This window comes from Oryctolagus cuniculus, chromosome 8 (assembly GCF_964237555.1).
Source record: "Oryctolagus cuniculus chromosome 8, mOryCun1.1, whole genome shotgun sequence".
NCBI lineage: Eukaryota > Metazoa > Chordata > Mammalia > Lagomorpha > Leporidae > Oryctolagus > Oryctolagus cuniculus.
The window spans coordinates 117,010,397-117,035,936 of NC_091439.1; the positions used below are offsets into that span (position 1 = coordinate 117,010,397).

The 25,540-nt window shown below is 48.7% G+C and overlaps 1 protein-coding gene across 3 annotated transcripts in view; it reads left to right on the forward strand.

Moving 5' to 3' along the window:
• CSMD1 (CUB and Sushi multiple domains 1) overlaps positions 1–25,540 on the forward strand; it is a 2,053,194-nt gene that overhangs the window by 1,892,074 nt on the left and 135,580 nt on the right. For all 3 annotated transcript variants that reach the window (XM_070047233.1, XM_070047234.1, XM_070047235.1), the window contains one exon: positions 14,512–14,700. In XM_070047233.1, coding sequence (XP_069903334.1) covers positions 14,512–14,700 — 189 coding nt within the window. The remainder of the gene's footprint in view (positions 1–14,511; positions 14,701–25,540) is intronic.

Consider the following 25,540-nt stretch of genomic DNA (forward strand, 5'->3'; position numbering starts at 1 on the left):
GTATGAAATATATCTCAAAACAGAAAAAGTACAATCTTTTTTGTTACTTCTAGTTACACTATTAAATTTCAGTCACTCCTTTGTTTTGTTGTATTAGGATTGTAATGTGTATACAGGTTATTGATTCTTTATGTGCTAAAATGTTACTGATAACTGTCAATATGATTGGATTAAACTAACAAGTGTGATGATTTTGGGTCAAATCAGCTTAGACGGTAGATCCATATGTAGTCACTCCAGTATTTGTGGCATCATTCTACTGTTGTAGAACTTACCAAATCCTCTGTCATCTAAACTCACCTAGTTGGGATTTAAGTCAGTTTTTGTCTTTTAGCCGAGCCATTTATTAGGCTAGTGTGAGAATTCGGTTTCTAGGGTAGGAGGTGGGAATTAAAGTAAGACGCAGGTGTTACCGTGAGCACTGACGTGATTTGGTGGGAAAGCCAGATCTTTGATCGCACAAATAAAAAGCAATAGAATTTCTGTGTTGTCTGTTTAGTGAGGGCTGGAGGCAGGCACTGAGCACAGCGCGGCTCCTTCAGGTTTTCATAGCAACAGGGCCTGGAGATGCAGCGTGGGGAATGTAGAGCCAGAGCTTTCCCTGCAGTTCCCTGGGGAAGGACAGGCAGGGCGGGCAGCCAGGACAGGACCAGCGGTCAGGTCAGGACAGGCCAGTCTGATCAGTTGCAGCTGAGTCTGGACTTTGGGCCACGGGGTCCGGTCCCCAAAATCCCAGGCCCCAGGCCCTGGGAGGGTTGGGCAGAGGAATATCCCCTGCTGGGGTCTGAGGCCTGAGAGATGAATGGGCTCTGGACTGGCTGGTTTACATCAAAGACAGGCTGCTGAGGGGCCCATTGCTACCGGAGAACTGGCTCTCACAGGAGGGGCTGTCTCTCCCCAGCCAGCAGGGTCTCTGAGGTGTTGGCACCTCATGGCATCAGGACCTGAATGTATGTCTGTTTCAAATGCAGACATTCAGAAGCTGAACTACCTGGGGGCTAGAACCGCAGCCAGCCCAGAGCCACCATGACAGCAAGGAATGCAGGTGCTGGACCTCAGCCTGCCCAGGGCCACCAGGACAGGAAGGGGTGCAGGTGCTGGGACCTCAGCCCGCCCAGGTGACACCAGGACAGGAAGGGGTGCAGGTGCTGGGACTTCAGCCCGCCCAGGGACACCAGGACAGGAAGGGGTGCCACAGCTGGAACCTCAGCCCGCCCAGGTGACACCAGGACAGGAAGGAATGTAGGTGCTGGAGCCTCAGCCTGCCCAGGGCCACCAGGACAGGAAGGGGTGCAGGTGCTGGACCTCAGCCCTCCCAGGTGACACCAGGACAGGAAGGGGTGCAGGTGCTGGGACCTCAGCCCGCCCAGGTGACACCAGGACAGGAAGGGGTGCAGGTGCTGGGACTTCAGCCCACCCAGGGACACCAGGACAGGAAGGGGTGCCACAGGGGCCAGAGAGGCGATGACTCTGGGCTGTGATTTTGTTTCCATCACAAACGGGACTCACTCTAGACCCGTGATTCTGGGACCTGGGGTTGAATTCAAGCGATCCATGGGCTGGGTGAGAAACACACACACACACAAGCATGCACACACACACGTGTATACACGCAAGAATGTCTGTTTCCCCCACCCCTGATGTTTGGCACGTTCCCATTCTGAAGGCAGCTGTGATGCTGATGCAAGGTTAGCAGCACCTGTGGCTTTGCTTCTCACCAGATGCAGATACTAATGCATTTTATTATGTATATAATATATATGGTAGATATCTCAAAATATGACTGTGCAACCTTTGGAGTTTATATTAGGAGGGGAGGCTTTAAAAAAAAAAAAGATAAATTTAAAGACGACCCTTAGTTAATAGTCTTGTTTTTCAGCATAACAATGACGCGTTCACCCTCCAGCTCGCGTGTGGCTCCGTAGCACTCGTGTGGTGTGTTTTCTAGTGAGTGGTCCCCTTGGTAGCCTGGGGCTCTGGGTGTGTGCACCAAGACCCTCCCTGGAGCAAGCTGTCCGGCCAGGATTCCTGGGTGTACACAGCAGAGGCAGGGAGGAACCAGGGCAGCCTACAGGAGTGTGCCGTGGTGGTAGACACTACTCTAAACGTGTAGTGCCACGTGGACTGTGGACTTTGTGGCTTGGTAAATACAGGGAGACAGGAGGCAAAACCCACATTAGGAGCTGATTTTGGCTCTAGACACTGGTGGTGAGCTGTGATGGAAGCAGCCTCTGGCTCCCTCCTGTGGAGGCTGTGGTTAGGGTGCTGCTCAGAGCAGGGTGCAGGGCTGGATGGTTTGGCCCTGAGGTCTCAGGACAGAGGGGGCATGTCCCTCGGGAGTGGGGAGAGCTCTGGCACAGGGAAGGTGGCGTGGCCAGGGACCAGGAGGACTCGCGCCCTGAGAGGATGTGGTGGTGACACAGTCACCTTGTCTGCCAGCAGTCTGCTTCCCAGCAACTGAGAAATGGGCAGGTGCTGAGAATGGACCCACCCTGTGCTGTGGGCAAATGGGCAGGAGCAGAGGGAGGCTGAGCAGGGAGGTGCTGGCTCCTGCACTCCTTGCTATCATGTTCCTGGGCTGCCTGAGGTATCCACTGTCACCTGGGCAGGCTGAGGTTCCAGCTGTGGCACCCTTCCTGTCCTGGTATCACCTGGGCAGGCTGAGGTTCCAGCTGTGGCACCCTTCCTGTCCTGGTATCACCTGGGCAGGCTGAGGTTCCAGCTGTGGCACCCTTCCTGTCCTGGTATCACCTGGGCAGGCTGAGGTCCCAGCTGTGTCACCCCTTCCTGTCCTGCTGTCACCTGGGCAGGCTGAGGTACCAGGACCTGCACCCCTTCCTGTCCTGGTGTCACCTGGGCGGGCTGAGGTTCCAGCTGTGTTACCCCTTCCTGTCCTGGTGTCCCTGGGTGGGCTGAGGTCCCAGCACCTGCACTCCTTCTTGTCCTGGTGTCGCCTGGGTGGGCTGAGGTTCCAGCTGTGGCACTCCTGGCTGTCCTGGTGTCCCTGGGCAGGCTGATGTCTAGCTGTGTCACCCCTTCCTGTCTTGGTGTCACCTGGGCAGGCTGAGGTCCCAGCTGTGTCACCCCTTCCTGTCCTGGTGTCACCTGGGCGGGCTGAGGTACCAGGACCTGCACCCCTTCCTATCCTGGTGTCCCTGGGCAAGCTGAGGTTCCAGCTGTGTCACCCCTTCCTGTCCTGGTGTCCCTGGGTGGGCTGAGGTTCCAGCTGTGTCACCCCTTCCTGTCCTGGTGGCCCTGGGCAGGCTGAGGTTCCAGCTGTGTCACCCCTTCCTGTCCTGGTGGCCCTGGGCAGGCTGAGGTCCCAGCTGTGTCACCCCTTCCTGTCCTGGTGTCACCTGGGCGGGCTGAGGTACCAGGACCTGCACCCCTTCCTATCCTGGTGTCCCTGGGCAAGCTGAGGTTCCAGCTGTGTCACCCCTTCCTGTCCTGGTGTCCCTGGGTGGGCTGAGGTTCCAGCTGTGTCACCCCTTCCTGTCCTGGTGGCCCTGGGCAGGCTGAGGTTCCAGCTGTGTCACCCCTTCCTGTCCTGGTGGCCCTGGGCAGGCTGAGGTCCCAGCTGTGTCACCCCTTCCTGTCCTGGTGTCCCTGGGTGGGCTGAGGTTCCAGATGTGGCACTCCTTCCTGTCCTGGTGTCCCTGGGTGGGCTGAGGATCCAGCACCTGCACCCCTTCCTGTCCTGGTGTTACCTGGGCAGGCTGAGTTGTGGCTCTGGGAGGGCTGAGGTTCCAGCTGTGGCACTCCTGGCTGTCCTGGTGTCCCTGGGAGGGCTGAGGTCCCAGCACCTGTACCCCTTCCAGTCCTGGTGGCCCTGGGCAGGCTGAGGTCCAGCACCTGCACTCCTTGCTGTCCTATGTCACCGTGGCTGGCTGTGCCCCAGGTTGAGTTGTCTGTGCAGTGAACGCCCAGCTCCTCTTCATGTTTGGGTGCTTCGGCCCCTCCCTTCCCTCTGCCCATGAAGGAGGTTCTGTAAAAGTGTGAATGCTCCCCTCCAAGGCCACGTTTGAACCTGGCCTCTTACCCGGCCATTTCCATGTTTTAATTCACATGATGGTAACATCTGAGAGGGCAAGAAAACGTAGTATAATTGTGCCTCTCAAACTGTGAGTTGCCAATGAGCTGGTTTGTCTCAGTGGGTACTGAGCCGACTTGTGACATCTCGCTCTTTTTCAGCATTCTGCTTGTCTTTCATGATTGGCACTGCAAAAAACGCAAATACAGGGACCCGCATTTGAAACATCAAAATCATTTCTGAAAACATGTTTCAGAGGCTTCTTTGTCTTGATATCCTAAAATCATGTTTCAGAAGTTTTTTTTTTTTCCTTGATATTTTCCAGGTACGGTTAATATGGCCAAATGTATGTATTTTCAAAAGTTAGCACATATGTGGATCTAAAAAGAATAGTCTACAAAAACATAAAAACAATAATAAAATCCCAGTATAAATCATCTAGACTAGGACCAGGTAGTGGCTGTGGTTGGCGCATAAAATATTAAATATTTTTAAATTGTCAGTATTTAAAGCTAGATGTCACATAACTACCCCCTGCCCTGTCTTCTCTTGCGTTAGTCCTGCATCCACACGTGGACAAGGGCCCTGTGTTATCAAAGAAAGGCCCCTTCCAGAGCCCTGAGATCCCCGAACCATCAGCCTTGCCCCTCGCTTATCCATCACTTCACTCTACCGCCTGTCCATCACTGTTACTGCACCCGCCCATCACTGTCACAGCACTGCCCATCCATCACTGTCACTGCACCTGTCCATCACTGTCACTGCACCTGTCCATCACTGTCACTGCACCTGCCCATCACTGTCACTACACTGCCCATCACTCTCACTGTACCACCTGTCCATCCCTGTCCCTGCACCACCTGTCCATCACTGTCACTGCACCTGTCCATCCCTGTCACCACACCACCTGCCCATCACTGTCACTGGCCCAGGGATGGGGTTTTGTGTCCTTACCTGGGCTGAACTCCCGGTCGGTGAAGTAAATGCTTTATTTACTTGATACCTGACTCCAGGTGTCTATGTTTTTCAAAAAGTCCCTCAACAACGTGCATTTAATTGAAGGAGATATTGTTTGCTGTCATTGAGAAACATAATTTTAAAAGTAATAAATAAAGCAATTTTGAGATGCTCTAGCTTTTTGCAGCTCATCATAGCTTTCAGGGATGATAGTTAATTAGTTTATCAGTATTTATCATTTTATGAAATTTATAAATTGGCAGAATGACACTTAACTCTGATGTGTAAGTGGTGTAAGCACCCGAGGTTCGTCCTGGGACTTCTAAGCTGAGGTGATAATTAATAGCTCACAGGAGGGTGCACAGATCATGCAGGCAGTTCTTGACGTTCTCAACGATGTCTGCGTTGCACACCTCATTCTTGTGCTTTGTCATTTATTTACGGTCATAAAAAGATAAAAATGGTACTCGTGGATACAGCTGTCTTGCAGTTCAGTGACTTATGAAGAAATTTAAAAAATAAAACCCAGCTTGTGTGCCCTCTTTCTGAGACAAGAACAGAAGAATTGATAGGCTATGAAGATTTATATCAAGTGACTAGATATTAATCTGAAGATACAAGGGATACCAGGAGATGGCCACATGGTTCCCCTGGCCTCACGTGAAGCACTGATTCAGACACGTGATGTGAGTGCCGCCTGTGTGGGCAGACGTGAGCCACGGTGACCCTCCTTGGTCACGCCGCTGCTGCGGGAGAGGCACCCGGGTCAAGGTGCCGGGTTGCAAGTCAAGGCTCTGCTCCCGACTCCCAGTCCCTGCTGACCTGCGCCGTGGGAGGCAGCTGGTGATGACATGCGTGCTTGGGTCCCTGTCGCCCACAGGGGAGACCTGGACAGGCCCAGCTGTCACTGTGACAGGCACTTGGGGAGCTCTCTCTGTACCTCTCCAGATCTCTAGCTGTCTCTCTGCATCTCCACCTCTCAAGTACATTAAATAAATATTTTTAAAGATAGTGACTTTCTCAGGTGCACATGAAGGATTCTTTTCATGGAAGATAGCATTATATGCTTACTTTTTCAGTCTTGCCTTTTCAATATCTTACCTTTTCAGTCTGGGCTTTTGGCACTTGGGTTTTCATAATACTGTGACATTTTTTATGTTACGAATTGGAGTGACTTGCTTTGGGTTTTCCAGTTGGGCATTTGGAGAGGTTGGGTCTTTCTTCTCTGCCTCTCCTGTAGCACCCTGCACGTTCCCACACTGAAAGCAAAAACTTGTTTGGGAAAGGGAGTTGTCCAGTGCTGAAACCTGAAAGATAATTTTTCATGTGTCAGCTGCAGGAAATAGAAACATCTTATTTCGAAGTCCCACCATTTTTCTCCTGTTCTTGCTGTGCATGCCAAACCCCATTTTTAAAAGGTAATTTGGAGTCTGCACATTCATCATTACAGTCATGAAACTGAGAATGCTGGTGAATTGTGTTTATGAGAAAAGAGGCCTGGGCTGGTGGAGTCCCGGCTTGCCAGTAGGGGGCAGAAGCCACGACACTGGCTTTTGATCCTGTCCCGCCTGGGACAGTGCGTGCATGAACCACTCACTCCCCCTGCACAGCTCTGAGCTGTTAGAAGCTGAGCTGTTTCTACAAGGGAATCCTTCTTTGTCCTGAGCGAGGCTGGCTTAGCTAGGGAGCGCAGGCAGGGGCTTCTCCAACTCCCATTCACCTGAGGGTGGGAGGGAGTCATTGTCCTGGGAGGCTCTTGGTGGAGGAGCTGCCTTCGTAGAGAGCTGCCCACAGGGCCCGTCCCCTCCAGGGCATCCTCGCTGAAGACAGAAGAGGGGCCCACAGGCTCGAGCGTCCCCTCAGTTCCTGAGCTCTTCTCTTCCAGACCAGGAGCCAGATCTCCGCTGCCAACCCATTTCCTCAGCACGGTTCCTGGGTGGCGTTCTCTGTGCTGTGGGTTTAAGGTGGAAGCAGGATCTCAGCCACCTGCTCCCTCGAGCACCCAGCCCCCATGTGCAGCCGTGCACCTGGCTCCTGCTGTAACTGGCTGTGTTCCCGAAGGACTTCACAGGCATTCCGTCCTCCTGCAGGCCCGTGTCTCTGTCAGTGCAGCGGCTCCACGCCGTCATCTTGAGCAGTGGAGTGTGTTTGGTCCTGGAAACACTTCTAAGCCCTGTCCACTCTGGTGTCTATCACTACCCTGAATTCTGTGACCCCCTGTAAGGAGGGCACATGAAGACAGGGCCTCCTGGAACTGAAGGGCCCAAGTCCCACAGCCCTGGTGTGCAGAGATCAGCTCACTCACCAGGGTCCCTCCTGTTCCAGAAAAGGTCCTAAGCTCTCCTGTGTGTCTCACGGACGGATTTCCCTGTTGATGAGTCCCTGTCTAATTCACGTTTCAAAGATGCGAGTACAGTGAATCTTACAGAACTAGCAGACAAAGCCTCTGCAAGTCTGCAGGAGTTGTCAGGCATGGGCATCTAGAAATGTGTGAGACAACGGAAGACTCAGCCAAAAAAAATCTGAAAAATTTGCTTGTCAATCAAACTCCAAAGAAGTTGTCTTTTTTCTGCTTCTGTCGTGTTGGTTGACTTTGTGATTGTTAAATTGAAACTTTCATATTTTCAAATGAGTACGTTGGAGCTGATGTTGAGGAGGAGAAAGGCTGCCTGCTCAGTCCAGGATTCTGACAGCTGATAGAATCCCTTCCCAGCAGCCCGGTTCATGTCAGACTCAGCCCTGTGCAGCCGGGCTGCCTGCGGTGCTGAGACCCCAGAGCGGCTCCTCCGCAGCCAGCGGAAGAAAACCCATCGCATGCCTGTGAAGCAGCATGCGGCAAGAAGCCTTCCAAAATTCAGCCATCTTCAAGCACGCTAAACAATGATTTCTAATCTTTCATTTTATTGTCGTGCAAGCACTAATACAGTTCTTTATATCAATTGTGGAAATTCATTGTAAGTTGCACAAACTATTATCCAACTATTCCAAAGCACTGAAATAAAGCAGCGAGACAGGGTGAAGACAAGTAGGGGTGGTCAAAACCTGCTTCCTGGAAGAAGTGGCATTGCTGAGATCCACCTGGTGTAGACGTGGGGAGGGCGGCTTTTCAGGAAGAGGGAAGACGTGTGTTCCAAGGGCAGGAAGGGGAGCTGAGGAGCCGGGCCCTGCAGCCGTGCCCCTCGCACAGCCTGGCCAGCTGCCAGGTCGTCAGGAGAGCCAGACCAGGGGAGATTCTGCAGTAATTCACATGTAAAGTGTGATGGTGAATTCAGGTTCAGGAAAGATACTTTAAAAAGTGGGGGAATGTGACTTACATAACTTTATGTGGCAAATATTGATATTAATATTTAACTAGGGGCCAGTGCCGTGGCTCACTTGGTTAATCCTCTGCCTGTGGCGCCAGCACCCCGGATTCTAGTCCTGGTTGGGGCGCCGGATTCTGTCCTGGTTGCCCCTCTTCCAGGCCAGCTCTCTGCTGTGGCCAGGGAGTGCAGTGGAGGATGGCCCAAGTGCTTGGGCCCTGCACCCCATGGGAGACCAGGATAAGTACCTGGCTCCTGGCTTCAGATCAGCGTGGTGTGCCGGCCATTTTGGGGGTGAACCAGCAGAAGGAAGACCTTTCTCTCTGTCTCTCTCCCTCTCTCTCTCACTGTCTAACTCTGCCTGTCAAATAAAATAAATAAATAAATAAATTTAACTAGTGAAATATTGCATCCAATAAAAATGTAGAACCAATACCTGGAAATAGCATACATGATGTTTAGTATGTAATTAACAATTCAAAGGAAATTGGCCTTGAAAATGCTTGCAATGGTTCTGCAGTGCACCACAGCTCTGGGGTTACTGTGTTGTGTTACTGGCAGATAGGAGTGGTGATGGAGGAAACGGGCTGTGTGTTTAAGGACGTATCCACTCCCACTTACAGAGCACGCACTGCAGAATCTCCCCTGGTTTGGCTCTCCTGATGGCCTGGCAGCTGGCCAGGCTGTGTGAGGGGCACGGCTACAGGGCCCGGCTCCCCAGCTCCCCTTCCTGCCCTTGGAACACACGTCTTCCCTCTTCCTGAAAAGCCGCCCTCCCCACGTCTACACCAGGTGGATCTCAGCAATGCCACTTCTTCCAGGAAGCAGGTTTTGACCACCCCTACTTGTCTTCACCCTGTCTCGCTGCTTTATTTCAGTGCTTTGGAATAGTTGGATAATAGTTTGTGCAACTTGCAATGACTTTGCACAGTGGACTGCTTACTGGTTTATTTGTGTCTGCTTTCCTAAGTAAGGTGTAGCCTTCCGGAGAGCAGAACCCACGTCTGCCTCATTTCCATCCTGAAGTGGCATTGACAACACAGCAGACAAGCAATCATTTCTAGTTCACGCAGTGAATGAGTAGATGATAAGATCTATTGCCCCCAGTCTGCGGGCTGCCTGCTCTCCCACCCACAGCTGCTGAGCTTAGAACGGGAGTTTTAAGCTGAAGGAACACTGGAAACTTTCCGTTTCAGTCCCTTTCACGGGGTGAATTATATGAGAACAGGCCTGTGCCGGCCATGCTCCTTTCATGTAGCCCTAAAGAAAACCGGACTGCAGTTTTTAAATCGCCCAGCAGACTGCGAGGTAAAGTCAAGGAAGTGTCCTGTATCACGTTTCACTGCCGCTGAGTGTGTCTGTGTCTCAGGCGTGTTTGTGTGAAATGCTGCTGATGGGGGGTTCACCAGGAGCACCGGGAGACAGCACCTGTGCGTTTTGTCTTGTGGGCAGTGCAGCGCAGCGAGGCCCTCCCAGGCACTGCGAAACCAGGAACGGACTTCCCAGTGAGGATCGCCCCTTCCTGGCATTGTTGCGTTTGATCCTCCTTCCTTGGCATCTGGCTGTCAGGTGTTTTGTTTTGTATTTTCTAAGCATTGCATTATTCACACTTGTATTAGAGGACCCATTTCTGGACAGAGTTTATTAGATTTAAAACAAGAATGAGAACAAATGGTTGACTTCATTAAAAACCATAGAATGTGGAGAGAAATTTGCTGACAGTTGAAACAGATGGAATCTGGGGTCTTTCTGTGAGCACTGGGGTGTAAAAGTTACTGTAGACCCAAACCACGAGTCTGCGAGGTGGGGACTGTGCCCCTGGGGGCTCCGCCTGCCACCGAGCACTTGCTTCGGAAAAGGCTTGTAGCACAGGAGGCCTGGGGAGCGGGAGGCCTTGGGGAGCTTGTGGGGTGCTTTCCCGTACTGGCTCACGGAGCAGCAGCACAGGGCCTGAGGATCCAGGGGTGTGTACACGTGTGCTGCAGAGACAGAGAAACACTGATTTGACTTGGCTTTCTGTTCACAAGTTTCACCTCCACATTAAAAATATATATATATATATATATATATATATATATATATATATTTCTTTTGTTTGGCTGAGAAACAGGGAGCTCCCATTTGTTGGCTCACTCCCTGAGCTGGACCAGTCCAGAACAGGGAGCTCGGTCTTGTGGACCCACATGGGTGGCTGGGGCCCATCTACCAGTGTGATCACGGCTGTCTCCCTGGGTCTGTGTTAGCGGGAAGCTGGAACTGGATCCAGGCGCTCTGCTGTGGGTGCTGGTGTTCCCAGCTGGTGTCTACCGCTCGGCCAGTTGTGCACGCTGCGTCCCTGCACTGATCAGCCAGGACTTCTAAGCATCTGGTTCTCATAGACGATGTGGCAATGTGACTAGGACAGGCAAAATTAAGTTCATGCCCTCTAGCCTTTGAGCTGGGTTCTTCTAAGATGCACTGGGCTTGAGTAGTCGTTTTTTTTTAAAACACCTATAGACATTTTCCCTTTGAAGCCAGTGTTACATGGAGGCTTCAACTACCCAGCATTCTACTTACAAAATGAGCAACCTGAAAAACAAAAAATATTCCTAGACCACACCACTGTTGTGTATGTGCTCAATTACAGTTCCACTGTCACAAAATTGTAAGAGTTTAAAAGATTTTTATTTTGCAAGTGAGCCTTAGGACTTTTATTGCCCTAGTGACAAAAGAGCCGACAGTGATTACGGCTGCGGAAGCCATCCTTGCACACAGTGTCGCTCTCTGATTGTCTCACCAGCTCTGGGACGTCGCGTGGCTTGTACAGCGGGACATTGGGATTTAGTTAGTTAGTTTTAGTAGTTGATAATTCAGCTGTTCAAGTACCATTTTTAACTGAAAGATCATACTTGTTTACATTTAGGGGATAAGAATGTTCCTTCTAGGGTTGATGATTTGTCTTTGATATTTTATTTATTTGAAAGTCGGAGTTACAGAGAGAGGGAAAGGGAGCACGTGCTGCCATCCGCTGGTGCCCTCGCCCACGTGGCTGCAAGCACCAGGGCTGGCCAGGCTGACGTCAGGAGCAGGAGCTTCACCCAGGTCTCCCTGATGTGTGGCCGGGGCTCAAGCACTTGGGCCCTGTTCTGCTGCTTTCTCAGGTTAGCAGGGAGCTGAATCCAAGCCAAACACCTGGGGTATGAGCCGGTACCCATATGGGATGCTGGCATCCAGGCAGCAGCCTTATCTGCTACGCCACAACGTAGGCCCTCTTCAGTGTTTTAAACACAACTTATATCTCTTACTGCGTTCTCATGGCTAGGTACCAGAGAAAGCATTGAGTTAATGAGAAAGCGCTCAATTTCAGCAACTGTTCCTTATTTCGTATAATCAGAATCATGTATGAGGGGCGGGTGTCGCCGCACGATAAGTGAGACTGCTGTTTGGGATGCCCACGTCCCACATCCGAGTGCCTGGGTACCAGGCATCTGGCTGTTGCAGGCATTTTAGGTGTGAACCGGCAGATGGAATCTCTCTCTCTCTCTCTCTCTCTGTCTCTCTCACTCTTTTTCTCTGTCTCTCTGTGTCTCTGTCTCTTTCCCTATCTGTCTCTCTCTCACTCTCTTTCTCTCTCTCTCCCTCTCTTTTCCCTGTCTCTCTGTCTCTCTCTCTCTCTGTCTCTCTCACTCTTTTTCCCTGTCTCTCTGTCTCTTTCCCTGTCTGTCTCTTTCCCTCTCTGTCTCTCTCTCTTTCCCTGTCTCTCTCTCTTTCTCTCTCTCTTTCAAATAAACAAGTAAACACTAAATGAATATATACGTATATCATGTGTGTCATCCCCCATGCAATGTATTCTGTTACAAACACAGTGGCATAACCTTGTTACAGCATATGGCAGATGGTTTAACTGCGGTCACATCAGTTGGCTTAGCTGACTCCCACCATGCTGGACAGACAGCAGGTGCAGGAAGTGGTACTGGGAGAAGCTGGGAACTCCACACAGGCCCTGTTGCTAATAAGGGACAGAATCTGGGTGTCTGGGTTTCAGATTCTGCACAATAAACAGTGTCTCCTGGAGGGCGGACTTGGTCCCCTCCAGCTCGGTCCCCAGGGAACCCACACCAGACTTCGCTCAAGGTGCCTTGGCCTTGGCTGCCCACTGGCCTGTTACTCTGGCCACTTCAGCCACACCTCTGACTCGTGTCCCCGACCTTCCTCAGGGCACCTGCAGGAGCAAAGAAATCTAGGGGACACAAGGGCTGACATTATGGAATTTCTAGCTTGTTCACCTCTGCCACGATTTGCCCCTGGCATCCTGTTGCCAACCACACAGAATCTGGTACTGAAAGTGCAGATAAACATACACTCACAAGCCCAGAGTCACTGGCTGTAGGAGGATTCGGCATTTTGTGTCCTCGGTACTCACGGGTCTGTGTATCACTATGTGTTTAGATGGTTGGGTTCCTGTAGTGTGCCTACGACCGTGGTTAGCGTGCTTTTCTCTTCTGGAGTTGTTCTCAGAGTGGAGACATCTGTGCCTGCTCTCGTGAGTCTTTATATTAAAATGGGTTTTCCCACAGCGCTAATCGAAGTGCTTGCCCAGATCATGCAGGCATAACTGAGCTGTCCAGGTGACCGCTGTTGCTTCATCTTGCATTTTAGAGAGAAAAGCTGCCCTTGCAGGAGCCCATTTAGCAAGAGGAAGCCGTGGATATCATCGGGGCCATCTCGGGCCAATGACAGTGACACTCAGCTGCCCGCAGCAATTGTCCTGGCCTCTCAGACCACAGCCCACACGTTCCCCAGGGACGGGCGTCTTTCTGTGGGCCCCAGTGTTATCTTTATGAGAGCATCAGTCCCTTTAAAGTGGCACTCAGGTCGCGTGTGTCTGGCTTCTGGGTTGTGATACCCACAGTGGCCTGACGGTGACTCTTTGTGGCACGTCTGCACCTGCCCATCCGTTTCCCCATTGGCTGCATGGCTCCCTTGGCCCATTCTCCTGTCCTCTCCCACCCTCCTTATTTCAGATCATTTACCTGGGAACATGATGTCTAAGCTCCTGGGAAACACCCAGCATAAGCTGTGAACCATGTCACCCTTCAGCATGTGTTTGCAGAACTCAAAGCTGCATGTTCACCTCCAACTCCAAGGGCGTGACTGGGCCCACCCTCTAGGAACGCTCGGGAGGTTCCCAGCTTGGGGACGGCCTCGGGTGGTCCCTTGTCACCTTCCTGTTAGGACCTGGCTCCCGCTGAGGAAGGAGGACAGGCAGTGGCCTTGTAGCCTTCAATCCACCCACGCGCAGCCTGGCTGAGGGTCAGAGAGAGCCCGTGGGGGGGATCATGCGACAGGGAGTGCATGATGGGATTGCAGGGCGGGGCCAAGCAGTCTCCTCCCAGGCTCCTGCCGCACAGGGCGGCTCTGGAATGTATCAGCTGTGCGTTCTGGTCACCCTCGACTGGACAGGTGCACTCTGCAGACAGAGCTGCCCACAGGGGCTGTGCACTCAGCGTGAGGAAGGGACATCAGTATGGGGCTGTGTTAGCCTGACACTGCAGTATCCAGAGGACGCCTAATTTGTGGGTCAGTTAACTCTCAACAGTGTGTGAGTAGGTCTGACCATCACACAGACTCAACACGCGTCTTTCATCTGCCTGGAGTTCGTTCTACTGAACACACAAGTCTTCATGATACAGCAAGAGATGCTTTGTGCTATAAAACTGCTGATGGTTCGCTAGCTTGGTGATCCTACAGTTCTCTTTGTTCAGAAAAAAAAAATGGAATGGGTTTCCGTTAAACAAAAATTAACCACTGTAAAAGTTAAACAAAAATTCAACCACTGTGGCACTTCTCGCCTTGTTGGAAGCTCTTAGAGTCATGGTTTTCCTCTTTCGAATTCACAGAATTTCCAGACTTGTGTTCACTCAGTTTTCTTTTTGGGCCCGTTTTATTATTGTCTGTATTTAAAAAAATTAAATTCACATCAGTTGTTTGGTTTCCAAGGCTGACGTTGTCGAAACTGCGTTTCATGAGTGTGATTTTGCATCCGCAGCACACGGTGAGCGTTCCAAATGTGCATGGTCAGACTTCTACTGCTGGCCCTGACGATTCTTGTTTTCCACCAGGACGGCCACTGTCAACCTGGGAAGGAGCTTGTTAAACCTTGTATCCAAAACTGACCCAGGGGCACCCCGAGTCCTGTGACCTCTGGTTTCTGAGCACCGTCTTGTCTGCTTCTTCTTTCAGCCTACGAGTTACAGAACTGCCCCGACCCGCCCCCATTTCAGAACGGGTACATGATCAACTCGGACTACAGCGTGGGCCAGTCCATATCTTTTGAGTGCTATCCCGGGTACATTCTCATCGGGCACCCTGTCCTCACGTGTGAGCACGGGATCAACAGGAACTGGAACCACCCGTTCCCAAGATGTGATGGTAGGTTCCCAACTCCTGGGGCCGGGCGAGCTGCTCAGGGTGCCACAGTGCATGCGAGCCAATGGGCAGGAGGCGATGATTCACTCGTGGATTCCACAGGGGGCTATTGAACATCTCTTAGGTTGTGTTCAGTAAATATCATATACCAGTGAGTGTAGCAAGCTTACATAGCCCTTGCTCTCGAGGAAATCACAAAATCTAAATAATAAGCACAGATAATTACACTGCGGGAGCAAGCGCAGGGAGGGTGCTGTGCAGGGCGGCAGGTGCAGAGACTGTCAGCTGCATCCACCTGCAGGGGCCGGGAAAGGTTCCCACTGTGACCACTGTTTGCACTCCAGAGACCTGAGCTCCGTTGGCTCTGGGGGTCCTGGTGTTCCCCTGCTCTGAGTGGAGGAGACCCCGGGTGGAGGAGACAGGGTCGGCAGGGCTGTCGGGCAGGGTCCGCCCTAGAGGAGCATGAGGTGGCGCAGCCCACGGGGAGGCCGGGGTCAGGCTCTGCTCTCACTGCAGGGCCCCGTAGGAGCAGGAGTCCCGGCTTCAAATCCGCAGGGCCAGTGTTTCGGACCGCTGAGAAACTTCTGTAGTTCCCAGTAAAAGAAACGCACTACGTATATTGTAAAAATGACGAGTTCATAAGAAACAGATGTCAACCCGGTGTTTTAGCAGTGTGGCTGCAGTCCCTTGGGATGAAAAATGAACCAGCTCTGTGCTCCTCTGAGATGCTAAACACTGCCCCCCACCCCGCCGTGGGGGCGAAGGCAGGGCTCCCAGGCGTGGGTTCCCACTGAAGAAGTCAAAGGAGCACGGAGGGGGCTTTGTGGCTCCACTTCCCTCTGCTCTCCACCCTGTCCCACGTAGAATCAGCTCTGAGACAACCCGTCAGCCGTTTCAGACACTCGTCCTAGTCCAGTGCCCACTGAATTACCTGTAACTCAGCAGCTGATAAATCAACTCGAGAGCCACAGCAGGAGCCTGTGTGCTGTTTGCCACGGACACACTTCTCAGATCCCCTGGTGACACTCCATTCAAGCCAGCGCTCATGCATTTAAATTTGTAAATTACTTGAAATGATCACAGGTGAGATCTTTTCTCATTTGCGGTTTCACCCTGGATCCTTTGAACGTCTTGGTGAGCGGTAGATTCCCTGGCTTGATAGGAAAAAACAGTTCTGTAATTTGACGTTCTGGTCTTGGCGTCCAGTGTAGAGATAGTGCGTTGACTTAGAGTCATCACAGTGAAAGCAACAAGACGCATCTTTGTGCAGCACGGCCTGAAGGTGCTGCTGTGTTCTATCCAGAGTGTGTCCTGCTGGAGGCCAGGGTCCCTCAGACGGTCAGCACTGCCCCAAGGCTGGACACTCATAGAAGAACTCACCGAAAGCTGTTGTGCTCAGAGCTCCTTTGAATAAGAGGGAAAGAACACGTGGAAATCAGGAGAAAGGGGCCAGCGCTGCGGCTCACTAGGCTAATCCTTCGCCTGTGGCACTGGCACCCTGGGTTCTAGTCCTGGTTGGGGCTCCGGATTCTGTCCCAGTTGCTCCTCTTCCAGTCCAGCTCTCTGCTGTAGCCCAGGAAGGCAGTGGAGGATGGCCCAGGTCCTTGGGCCCTGCACCCACGTGGGAGACCAGGAGGAAGCACCTGGCTCCTGGCTTCAAATCAGCTCAGCGTGCCGGCCATATCGGCCATCTGGGGGGTGAACAAATGAAAGGAAGACCTTTCTCTCTCTTTCTCTGTTTAACTCTGCCTGTCGAAAGAAAGAAGGAAAGAAGGAAAGAAGGAAGGAAGAAAGAAAGAAATCAGGAGAAAATACATTTAGGCTGGAGTCCAGCGGGGCAGCTGGCTCTCTCAGACCTGCTGTGTGGTGAAGTCCAGAGCACCCCAGGCTGGGCGTTGGTGCCCAGAGCCTTCCCTGGGCTTTGCTGTGCAGCCTGCTGCGCGGGGTGTCCTGTGGGTGACCTCAGGCCGCGGGCGCCCAGCGGGCCCCAGTCTAAATCCAAGCTGGGTCTCTGACGTGACAGTGGATCCAGCCTCACATCACAAGAAGGCTCGCCCATCAGTTGTGCCATCCTCGTTTTCCAGAACCAGATGGTCAGACCTCTCTGGGCAAAGCTGGGTTCTTTTGCTTGTTTGTTTATTTTTTGAAGATTTTTTTTTTCTATTGGAAGGCAAAAAGAGACAGAGAGAGAGATCTGTCTGCTGGTTCACTCCCCAAATGCCTGCAGCAGGAGCCAGGACCCCAGCGGGCACCCCAGTATCAGATGCAGGTGTCTCAAAAGGCAGTTTATCTCCTGAAATTCGAGGGCACCCCAAGGCTGTCTTCATGCTACACAAGGACTGTTACAGTGCCTCTCTTCCTTCCAGTAGTGTCATTAACAGAACACAACCGTCGGTTCATGAAGGAAACACTGGAAGTGGTTGGAGCCATTACATAACGCATTTTCTAAGAACCACTCAATGCATGTTCTGTATCTTCTTCATATTGGAGTAAATTTTGAAACTTTAAGCCAAGGGTATGATTTGAACACAAATGAAAAATGAAAGACACAAATGAAAAATGAAAGAGTCTGTTTCCCGAGAGACTGGCAGTCCAGGTGTGTGCAGTATGCTTGCCTGTCTGGTGAGGTGGGAGGAGGTGACTGTGCAGCGTGAGGTGAGAGGGTTGCATGGCAAGGAGGAAGCAGGGAGACAGGCCCGATCCTTGGGGTCTGTGTCTCTGTGTCTGTCTCCACCCTGCAAGCCCTGTCTGATTCAGTCGGGTCCTGGAGTCCTCACTTCCACACCTGCCATACTGGATTAACCTCCAGCTGTAATCCATTAACCACTAGCGTTAATCCAGTATCTTTAGCATGAGACTGTGGGGACCAGGCCTTTAGCATGTGGTCACTAAGATCTAAACCACAGCAAGCATGGTGTACCACTCCAGATTTATAACTGCTATTTAAGGCAACTAGACTGAAATCTAGCTTCAAAATTTGTCTCTGTGGACTTCCAGAGAACTTCAGAAAAGTCATAGATAATTTGAACAATTTCTGAATATCTTTTCAAAAAATGGGCTAGTTCTGATTAATGTTCAAGAATTCTAAATCTTACGGTACCTATCTCCAGATATACATTAAATAAATCTGTATTTCTATGCTGAAAATATTTATAGTAGGGTACTTCTAAAAGGTCATGGAAATGGAATTAAAAGATAATTCATTTAGGGTAAACTATATTGAAATCCATGCAAAAGGGTCATGATGTTCATGAATAAGATGTAAAAATTGTGCATGAATTTTAAAATATTTTTGCATCAACATAAACTTTTTTTTTTGACAGGCAGAGTGGACAGTGAGAGAGAGAGACAGAAAGAAAGGTCTTCCTTTGCCGTTGGTTCACCCTCCAATGGCCACCGCGGCTGGTGCGCTGCGGCCGGTGCACCGTGCTGATCCGATGGCAGGAACCAGGTACTTATCCTGGTCTCCCATGGGGTGCAGCTCCCAAGGACTTGGGCCATCCTCCACTGCCTTCCCGGGCCACAGCAGAGAGCTGGCCTGGAAGAGGGGCAACCAGGACAGAATCCGGCGCCCCGACCGGGACTAGAACCTGGTGTGCTGGCGCCACAAGGCGGAGGATTAACCTAGTGAGCCATGGCGCCGGCCCAAAATAAACTTTAATTCAGTTTTTCCCTAAGTTTTTTGACATACCCTAGGTTAAACTGCATAGGAATCTTACTTCAAATTAGTATAGTCTAAATTATTCTTTAAAACTATGATCAGAAAATACGTTGATTAAGGTAAACAAATGAGAAAAATAAGTCTGAAATTGATGCAAGAAATTGGAGACACTATTTTTCTGCTAGCACCAAAATTATGCAGAAGTTTCAGTTCAAAAATGTTTTATAATTGCTAAACTAGTATTAAGACTGTGGTTTATTAATTTGTGAAATGTAATTTGATAACTGAATATGCAGGCACACTCACAAATATGGTTTTAAAGTTTTACATATTTTGTTGGCTAGATTAAATATTTTACTGAGTAGTTTAAATGTTTTGTTAATACTTTATCACCAGAATACTTATATAGATATGTTCTTCAGGTGGTTTCATTTAAGAAATGTAAGCACCACCATAATAGCTCACTTGGAAATGCGTTAGAATGTATGAGGATGTATACAGCAGAATGTATGAGGGTGTATGATTAGGATGTATGAGGATGTGTGATTAGGATGTATGAGGATGTATGATTAGGATGTATGAGGATGTGTGATTAGGATGTATGAGGATGTGTGATTAGGATGTATGAGGATGTGTGATTAGGATGTATGAGGATGTATGATTAGGATGTATGAGGATGTATGATTAGGATGTATGAGGATGTATGATTAGGATGTATGAGGATGTATGATTAGGATGTGTGAGGATGTATGATTAGGATGTATGAGGATGTGTGATTAGGATGTATGAGGATGTATGATTAGGATGTATGAGGATGTGTGATTAGGATGTATGAGGATGTATGATTAGGATGTATGAGGATGTGTGATTAGGATGTATGAGGATGTGTGATTAGGATGTATGAGGATGTATGATTAGGATGTATGAGGATGTATGATTAGGATGTATGAGGATGTATGATTAGGATGTATGAGGATGTATGATTAGGATGTATGAGGATGTGTGATTAGGATGTATGAGGATGTGTGATTAGGATGTATGAGGATGTGTGATTAGGATGTATGAGGATGTATGATTAGGATGTATGAGGATGTAGGATTAGGATGTATGAGGATGTGTGCACTAGGATGTATGAGGATGTGTGATTAGGATACATGAGGATGTATGATTAGGATGTATGAGGATGTGTGATTAGGATGTATGAGGATGTGTGATTAGGATGTATGAGGATGTGTGATTAGGATGTATGAGGATGTGTGATTAGGATGTATGAGGATGTGTGATTAGGATGTATGAGGATGTATGATTAGGATGTATGAGGATGTGTGATTAGGATGTATGAGGATGTGTGATTAGGATGTATGAGGATGTGTGCACTAGGATGTATGAGGATGTATGATTAGGATGTGAGGATGTGTGATTAGGATGTATGAGGATGTATGATTAGGATGTATGAGGATGTATGATTAGGATGTATGAGGATGTGTGATTAGGATGTATGAGGATGTATGATTAGGATGTATGAGGATGTATGATTAGGATGTATGAGGATGTATGATTAGGATGTATGAGGATGTGTGATTAGGATGTATGAGGATGTGTGATTAGGATGTATGAGGATGTGTGATTAGGATGTATGAGGATGTGTGATTAGGATGTATGAGGATGTATGATTAGGATGTATGAGGATGTATGATTAGGATGTATGAGGATGTGTGATTAGGATGTATGAGGATGTGTGATTAGGATGTATGAGGATGTGTGATTAGGATACATGAGGATGTATGATTAGGATGTATGAGGATGTATGATTAGGATGTATGAGGATGTGTGATTAGGATGTATGAGGATGTATGATTAGGATGTATGAGGATATATGATTAGGATGTATGAGGATGTATGATTAGGATGTGAGGATGTGTGCACTAGGATGTATGAGGATGTGTGATTAGGATACATGAGGATGTATGATTAGGATGTATGAGGATGTGTGATTAGGATGTATGAGGATGTGTGCACTAGGATGTATGAGGATGTGTGATTAGGATGTATGAGGATGTATGATTAGGATGTATGATTAGGATGTATGAGGATGTGTGATTAGGATGTATGAGGATGTGTGATTAGGATGTATGAGGATGTGTGATTAGGATGTATGAGGATGTGTGATTAGGATGTATGAGGATGTGTGATTAGGATGTATGAGGATGTGTGATTAGGATGTATGAGGATGTGTGATTAGGATGTATGAGGATGTGTGATTAGGATGTATGAGGATGTATGATTAGGATGTATGAGGATGTATGATTAGGATGTATGAGGATGTGTGATTAGGATGTATGAGGATGTATGATTAGGATGTATGAGGATGTATGATTAGGATGTGAGGATGTGTGATTAGGATGTATGAGGATGTGTGATTAGGATGTATGAGGATGTATGATTAGGATGTATGAGGATGTGTGATTAGGATGTATGAGGATGTGTGATTAGGATGTATGAGGATGTGTGATTAGGATGTATGAGGATGTGTGATTAGGATGTATGAGGATGTGTGATTAGGATGTATGAGGATGTGTGATTAGGATGTATGAGGATGTATGAGGATGTGTGATTAGGATGTATGAGGATGTATGATTAGGATGTATGAGGATGTGTGATTAGGATGTATGAGGATGTGTGCACTAGGATGTATGAGGATGTGTGATTAGGATGTATGAGGATGTATGATTAGGATGTATGAGGATGTATGATTAGGATGTATGAGGATGTATGATTAGGATGTATGAGGATGTGTGATTAGGATGTATGAGGATGTATGATTAGGATGTATGAGGATGTGTGATTAGGATGTATGAGGATGTATGAGGATGTGTGATTAGGATGTATGAGGATGTATGATTAGGATGTATGAGGATGTGTGATTAGGATGTATGAGGATGTGTGCACTAGGATGTATGAGGATGTGTGATTAGGATGTATGAGGATGTATGATTAGGATGTATGAGGATGTGTGATTAGGATGTATGAGGATGTGTGATTAGGATGTATGAGGATGTGTGATTAGGATGTATGAGGATGTATGATTAGGATGTATGAGGATGTGTGATTAGGATGTATGAGGATGTATGATTAGAATGTATGAGGATGTATGATTAGGATGTATGAGGATGTGTGATTAGGATGTATGAGGATGTATGATTAGGATGTATGAGGATGTGTGATTAGGATGTATGAGGATGTGTGATTAGGATGTATGAGGATGTGTGATTAGGATGTATGAGGATGTGTGATTAGGATGTATGAGGATGTGTGATTAGGATGTATGAGGATGTGTGATTAGGATGTATGAGGATGTATGAGGATGTGTGATTAGGATGTATGAGGATGTATGATTAGGATGTATGAGGATGTGTGATTAGGATGTATGAGGATGTGTGATTAGGATGTATGAGGATGTGTGATTAGGATGTATGAGGATGTGTGATTAGGATGTATGAGGATGTGTGATTAGGATGTATGAGGATGTGTGATTAGGATGTATGAGGATGTGTGATTAGGATGTATGAGGATGTGTGATTAGGATGTATGAGGATGTATGATTAGGATGTATGAGGATGTATGATTAGGATGTATGAGGATGTGTGATTAGGATGTATGAGGATGTATGATTAGGATGTATGAGGATGTATGATTAGGATGTGAGGATGTGTGATTAGGATGTATGAGGATGTGTGATTAGGATGTATGAGGATGTATGATTAGGATGTATGAGGATGTGTGATTAGGATGTATGAGGATGTGTGATTAGGATGTATGAGGATGTGTGATTAGGATGTATGAGGATGTGTGATTAGGATGTATGAGGATGTGTGATTAGGATGTATGAGGATGTGTGATTAGGATGTATGAGGATGTATGAGGATGTGTGATTAGGATGTATGAGGATGTATGATTAGGATGTATGAGGATGTGTGATTAGGATGTATGAGGATGTGTGCACTAGGATGTATGAGGATGTGTGATTAGGATGTATGAGGATGTATGATTAGGATGTATGAGGATGTATGATTAGGATGTATGAGGATGTATGATTAGGATGTATGAGGATGTGTGATTAGGATGTATGAGGATGTATGATTAGGATGTATGAGGATGTGTGATTAGGATGTATGAGGATGTATGAGGATGTGTGATTAGGATGTATGAGGATGTATGATTAGGATGTATGAGGATGTGTGATTAGGATGTATGAGGATGTGTGCACTAGGATGTATGAGGATGTGTGATTAGGATGTATGAGGATGTATGATTAGGATGTATGAGGATGTGTGATTAGGATGTATGAGGATGTGTGATTAGGATGTATGAGGATGTGTGATTAGGATGTATGAGGATGTATGATTAGGATGTATGAGGATGTATGATTAGGATGTATGAGGATGTGTGATTAGGATGTATGAGGATGTGTGATTAGGATGTATGAGGATGTGTGATTAGGATGTATGAGGATGTGTGATTAGGATGTATGAGGATGTGTGATTAGGATGTATGAGGATGTATGATTAGAATGTATGAGGATGTATGATTAGGATGTATGAGGATGTGTGATTAGGATGTATGAGGATGTATGACTAGGATGTATGAGGATGTATGATTAGGATGTATGAGGATGTGTGCACTAGGATGTATGAGGATGTATGATTAGGATGTATTATATCCATGTACAGTTACAGGGAAGGGGCTCACATTACAGGAACTCACACATGGCAAAGTGTACTAGTAGGTTGTCTGAGGTCCTCAGGTTTTGTAAGCAGCACACAATTTGCATAGTTGACACAAGGAATCCAACCAGCCAAATAATATATTATGATGTACATATTCTTAAGATTAATGTTTGCCAAACTAGTCAAAACAGAAAATAATGTTTCTTCATAGTTGAGATTAAAAACGACTACAAAGAATTATTTTCCCTACCTGTATTCATAAATATTGTTTTGAAAATCTCCATAACTCGAAAGCAGTTCCTGATATAAAGTGCTCTCCACGTCTTTAATTGGAAACTGCCCAATGGATACAGCAGTCAGGCAGGGAGAAAGGTGGGCTCTGTACGTTAGGTGGGTTTAAGCTCTCAGCATTCGGATGCGTCCCGGAGTTTGAAAGGCATATGTGCTCATGCTGTCAGCCCTTCCCCAGCCAGGTCATGGAGACTCCAGGACGGGAGCCCCATGGAACTTCAGGCCTCGGTGGCCAGGCCCGCCTTGGATGTGACACGCGAGTCGGGCATCTCCTTCCACACTGGAAACGCTGGCTCTAGATTTTGATCAAGTCATGCATCCTCATCATTCGTAGGTAGTTGCTTTCCCCTGGAAAACACCTGCAGAAGTAACTGGAGAAGCTTCTCTCCTTAGCCAGACTCTGATCACAGTCCTGTGTCCAACCTGGACTCTTCTGCTCTGCGCAGCACCCCCAGGTAGGGGCAGGGAAAGGAAGACGCCTGGGCTGTGCTGGGAAGGAGTGTGGAAATGGCTGGTTCTGCATTTCCTTTGTGGCCCCGCTGTCCCTCCCAGCAGGGAAGTGTCACCTGGGGCAGACAGGAGAGAAGCTGGAAGGCACCTGCTGTGCCCCTGATCTCCCATGGGGTCTCGTCTAAGCCTCATCTGCTGGGAAAGCAGGGATCCGCCCCCTGCAGCTGGACTTCTTGAAATGCCTTTGGAGGTGGAAATCTGCATAAACCTTTGATTCCTCTCCAGGGAGGACAAAGACGTTCTGGAAACTTGATCGATGATCAGGCAGGGAGATCGGAGATGACATTGTGACATACTATTTTAGGGTCCTTTTTGTGTCATCTCTAGACGCATAGCAGGAGGGCAGCAGGATGTTGCCTGGGGAAAGTGCGGCCTACGCCCTGAGGGACAGCCCTTATATTTCACCCGACACAAAGGGTCTGTCCTTTTCCCTCCCAGCACTCGTGCACCAGTTGCATTTGCTGCCTTCAGCCCTGCCCTAGCGACAGAGACGTTCTGAGAAACGCATGGGCAGGCAGTTTACGGTTGTGTGACTGTCACAGAACAGCTCACCCATGGGCTGTCAGGACACCGTGTCCCTTCAGTGCCTCTCTCCATCACTGTTCCGTAAGCTCCAGAAAGGCAGCAATGGGGTCTCAGGCGCCACTGCTGCGCCCCCAGCCTCAGCACAGGGCAGACTCTCTGCGAATACTCATTGAACAAGTGAACGAGAGAGTTCTTGCTTTAGCATCATGGATACATTTTGTACAGAATAGCCGACTTGCTCAGTGTCATTAACGCTGTTCAGTGACCCAAAGAATGTCAGACGGCAGGGATGTGCTGACCAAGAAAATCACGCCATCATCTCTGCTGCCTTTGACGAGCTGGGAGCTATGTGTTTTGTTTTGTTTTGTTGTTTTCTGTTTTCTCTGCAATATGTAATGTGGTTATAGAATTACAAGATTCATGGGGCTGGCATTGTGGCATAGAGGTGAAGCTGCTGTCTGCAAAGCAGGCTTCCCATATGGGCACCAGCTTGTGTCCCTGCTGCTCCACTTCCGATCCAGCTTCCTGCTGGTGCATCTGGGAAAAGCAGTTGGGCCCCTGCACTCATGTAGGAGAGCCCTGGCTCTGGGCTTCAGCCTGGCTCAGCCTCTAGCTGTTGGCGGCCATCTGGGGAGTGAACCAGAGGTTGGAAGATCTCTCTGTCTCTCCCTTCCTCCCTGTAACTCTGCCTTTCAAATAAATAAATAGATTTTTAAAAAGTATTACAAGATTCAGTGTGAAAAGTAAAAATGCAAAAGGAAAATCAGAGTCACAAGTCAATCCTGAATGAAAGATGTGAGATCACACATGAGGTTTGTGGCCTGACTGCTTCAGTGTGTTTGTGGTTAGTGTCTCACCTGTTCACGGATTCATCCACTCGCTGTTGCCTAGTGTTTATCATGGCCTGACGCAGACAGTGGAGAAGAAGGAAAGGCCACTGTGGTCAGGGTGGGGAGGGGTCGGTCCCTGCCTGCTGGCAGCTGACAGTCTAATGGGTGGGCAGCTGGCAGCTGATGATAACCTTGCGTACATGAGCTCTCAGGGAAGACCCCCTGGAGGTGGTGGCACTTAAGTCGAATTTTGTTTACTATTTAATTTTTTATCTACTTGAAAGGCTGAGCAATCGAGA